This window comes from Salvia splendens, chromosome 13, assembly GCF_004379255.2.
Source record: "Salvia splendens isolate huo1 chromosome 13, SspV2, whole genome shotgun sequence".
NCBI classification, from domain to species: domain Eukaryota; kingdom Viridiplantae; phylum Streptophyta; class Magnoliopsida; order Lamiales; family Lamiaceae; genus Salvia; species Salvia splendens.
Genome location: NC_056044.1, coordinates 18,750,562 through 18,754,338, shown reverse-complemented (window position 1 = coordinate 18,754,338; position 3,777 = coordinate 18,750,562). Strand labels below are relative to the sequence as shown.

Sequence of the window (3,777 nt, the reverse complement as noted above, 5' to 3'; positions counted from 1 at the left end):
GGGTCGTGTGATATGGGAGAAAAGTAGGAGAAAAAAATATTCACATCCCCAATTAATTAGACATAGGAATTTATTTGAATAAAAAAGGATTCCACAAATTAGGAAACAAATAAAATATCCTCCAAAATTTAGTGGAGGGGCCGAAAATTGCTAACCAAGGAATGTCCCAACTCTCTATTTATTTTAGGTGAAGAAATAAATTATAACATGATTTAATTGGATTAAATTCAAAGGAAGAGAGTCAATAAAGCACCAATTAAATCAAATGAAAATAATTCTTTCTCCTATAGGAGATTTTCGAAAACTCCCAAGGAAAATAAAAATGGAGTTCGAATTCCATGTAGTACCATTTAGGGTCATTTGGTTTGGATTTAATTTGGATAAGTATCCCAAGATAATTAATTAAATCCAAGAAATGAAATACTATTTCAATAATTAGGAAGGGCCGAAAATTCCAATGAATTGGCTCGAAAAAAATAAATGCATGATCCTATTAATTATTTCCCCACATTGGAAAATATAAAACATCAAGCTCATCATTCCACATTAACCACGAAAATTTATTTCACATAAAACACTTAATCACATAGAAACGAAAGTTTCATAATTCCAAGAATCCAAAATTCGAATAACATATAAGAAGAGTCACAAAATTTTGGGATGTTACACTTTGTTAACGCGAGAAGGTTAAAATAGAGATTCTCTATTGTAGTTAGTTATGGAATGAGGCGTGATTTCCTCCGTCGAGGATTATTGCAGTTTCTCAGCAAATTTGTTCTTGATTTAGTTTAATTCTTTCTCCTTAATCCCTTGTTTTATCAGCATACTGCAAATTGACAATTAATTGGTGTTTAACAGCTTTATTGTATCTAAATCTTATGCATACGGTTCCTCCCCGGTATTTCGATTAACAATGGAAGAAGGTAATACTGCAATTGTCACCTAAGTGTATTGATTTGGTTGCTGTCAATTTTTATTTGTAATTCAGTCGAATGACCCAATCTTCTTAGATCAGCAAAATCGTGTTTCATGTTGGTGTGCTTCTGTATTGGTTTATTGAAACATTTTTTACGTTTAATGGTTTCGTTGTTGCTACGGTTCATTCACGCTTATAGGTTTTGTTATTTCATGTGACATAGGCTTTCAATCATTCCCCTAGGGCTGCCGATTTCTGGGCTCAGGAGTGTTGTATAATATGAGTTTCAAAACATGTACGTATGTCCGCGAATTGGAGCCATCCGTATAGTGTTTGGTTTAATATTGAATGAGTAGTTGGACGAAATTATACATTTAATATAGAATTATGCTTATATAATGCACTCTTGTATGTTCTGTAATGTATAGTATATATCATACAATGCTACTGTAGCTTAACATGTACATTGTTTCGTGTTTGTAAACAGTACGGGTTGTACCTGCATGTTCTGAGCAATTAAAGCCTGTAGTTGGTCAGAGGTTCGAATCATTAGAGTTTGCACTCGCGTTTTATGATGTGTATGCTAGGGCCGTTGGGTTTGACACGCACAAACAAGGTGTGAGGAAGGTGGATGAAGTTACAACGTGGTATTATGTCGTATGCAATAGGGAGGGCCATAAGAAGTCCATCGACGATGACCAGTTGAATGCACGTTCCGGTTTCTCATTGAAGCGCCGACGCTTATCGAAGAGATGTGGTTGTAACGCTAGTATTTCCTTCAAGTATTTCTCTGATAATGGACATCCAGGTTATATGGTACAGGATTTCAACGAGGTTCATAACCATGATATGGTTGAGTCAAAGCATCAGCAGTTTATGTCTGTGAACCGTCATTTGGATGACGTTCATCAGAAATTCATACTTGATTGTTCAAAAGCGAATATTGGACCCACATTGACGTTTAAGGTTTTGACATCAGGAATGCTTCACGCGACATCAGGAATGCTTCACGCGACATTAAAGCATATGCGCATGGTTTCGATGTGCAAATGGTATTGGACGACATGGCTAAAAAGAAGGAGATGTCTGAGTCGTACACATATCATTATGAGGTTAACGAAAACAACCAGTTGGTTGCGTTATTTTGGTGTGACGGCTTAATGAAAAGGAATTACCATATGTTTGGTGACATTGTAGCCTTTGACACCACCTATAACACAAACAGGTATATATGTTTCTGCAATAGTATGTGCATTATAGTTACGTTTGCATTCATTAAATTAGTAAAACAGTTGCATTATACAGATTAGAGTTCATGTTAATTGTTAATTATATCAAGTGCATTATAAGTACATATTCGTACATTACGATTCCGTTTTTGATTCATTATATTTTCGTTTGATTAATTTGATGACACGCAATCGATTGTTTATGTAGGTATTGCATGATATTCTTTCCTTTCACGGGGAAGGACAATCATGGAAGCCCTGTAACCTTTCCGGCTGGCTTGGTATGCAATGAGAAAACATGGGCGTTTGGATGGTTGTTTAGACATTTTGTTGAATGCATGGGCATAGCACCGAAGATGATCTTGACAGATCAAGACAATGGAATGAGATCAGCCATTGAAGAGGTTCTGGTTGGCACGCAACACCGATGGTGTATGTGGCACATAATGCACAAATTGTCCACCAAGGTCTCAAATAGGTTGCTCAGGGATGAAGCTTTCAAGAAGGAATTCAGTGCATGCGTTTGGTCTGATCTGCTTGAGCCTGACGAATTTGAAGAGGAGTGGAAAAGAGTTATGGAAAGTCATGGGTTGGAAGACTTTGACTGGTTTAACTCATTGTACGAACACAGGCATGTCTGGATACCGGCATATTTTAGAGATTTTCCACTGGGTTCGATGATTAGGACAACATCCATTTCTGAATTGGAGAACAGTTTCTACAAAAGATTTTTGAAGCCCCGTGCGAACATAGCCGAGTTCTACTTGAATTTCAACCATTCTTTTGAGTTTCAGCGTAACAGTAGGACGCCGTTAGACTACCATGATGCCACTGTTTTTCCCATTTTGGCCACTACCTTGCCGTTTGAGAAACATGCTTCGACGCTTTACACCGATACGATGTTCAGGAAAATATAGGAAAAAATCGTTGATGGTAATGATAGATGTCGCGTGCTAGGATTTTCTTCGACTGAATTTGTTGACACATACAAGCTTGGGGATAGCAATCGCAAATCGTATTTGGTGACTCATGATAGGAGTGATGAGTCATATTATTGCGAACGCAAACTCTTTGGTAGGCATGGATATTTGTGCAGACATATTGTTTTCATTTTCAGGAACCATGAGTTGAAGAAAATACTAGAAAAATACTGCCAAAGTAGATGGATGAAGACTCCGCTAGCCAAGGCGGTCAATGGGGAAATTCATGATGAAATTCCTACCAGGTCTGTTGTTGATGATAGGCAAGCAGTGTCAAAGCAAGGCATTTCTATGTTCTATGGTTTCCTCCGGCGGTTCGAGGGAGACATTGAATTGCTAAGGGCATTTGTAGGTGGTGTGGAAGACCTTGGTAATTCTCTACAAGCTGGGAATCCGACAATGTCAGCAACTGAAAAAAGGCGAATGATTGAAGAGTTCTAAGGCATGGTGCGGCCTGAAGTTGTTGAGGTTCATCCTCCAGATGTTGTCAAGACCAAGGGGCATGCTAACAGCTCAAAGAGCCGACTGATTTCGAAAAGGGAAAAGGCTCTAAAGGATGCTAGTCGGCCTCTAAGACGGTGTAAGGCTTGCGATGAGATGGGCCACCATGACTCCAGAAATTGTCCTATGCTTAAAGAGATGGAGATGGAGA

The 3,777-nt window shown here is 38.3% G+C and overlaps 1 protein-coding gene across 1 annotated transcript; it reads left to right on the top strand.

Moving 5' to 3' along the window:
* The first annotated feature begins 913 nt into the window (after positions 1 to 913).
* Positions 914 to 3,566, top strand: LOC121760638 (protein FAR1-RELATED SEQUENCE 5-like). The gene is made up of 5 exons (XM_042156278.1): positions 914 to 923; positions 1,404 to 1,794; positions 1,896 to 2,141; positions 2,354 to 3,046; positions 3,263 to 3,566. Exons 1-5 carry the CDS (start codon positions 914 to 916, stop codon positions 3,564 to 3,566), a joined length of 1,644 nt encoding a protein of 547 aa, XP_042012212.1.
* The last annotated feature ends 211 nt before the right edge of the window (positions 3,567 to 3,777 follow it).

Excerpts from the sequence above, each read along its gene's own strand:
- LOC121760638 (XM_042156278.1), top strand. Across the intron at positions 1,795-1,895 it reads TCAAAGCATCAGCAGTTTAT|GAATGCTTCACGCGACATCA; the intron begins GTCTGTGAACCG and ends TTTTGACATCAG. Across the intron at positions 3,047-3,262 it reads ACGCTTTACACCGATACGAT|GAACCATGAGTTGAAGAAAA; the intron begins GTTCAGGAAAAT and ends TTTCATTTTCAG.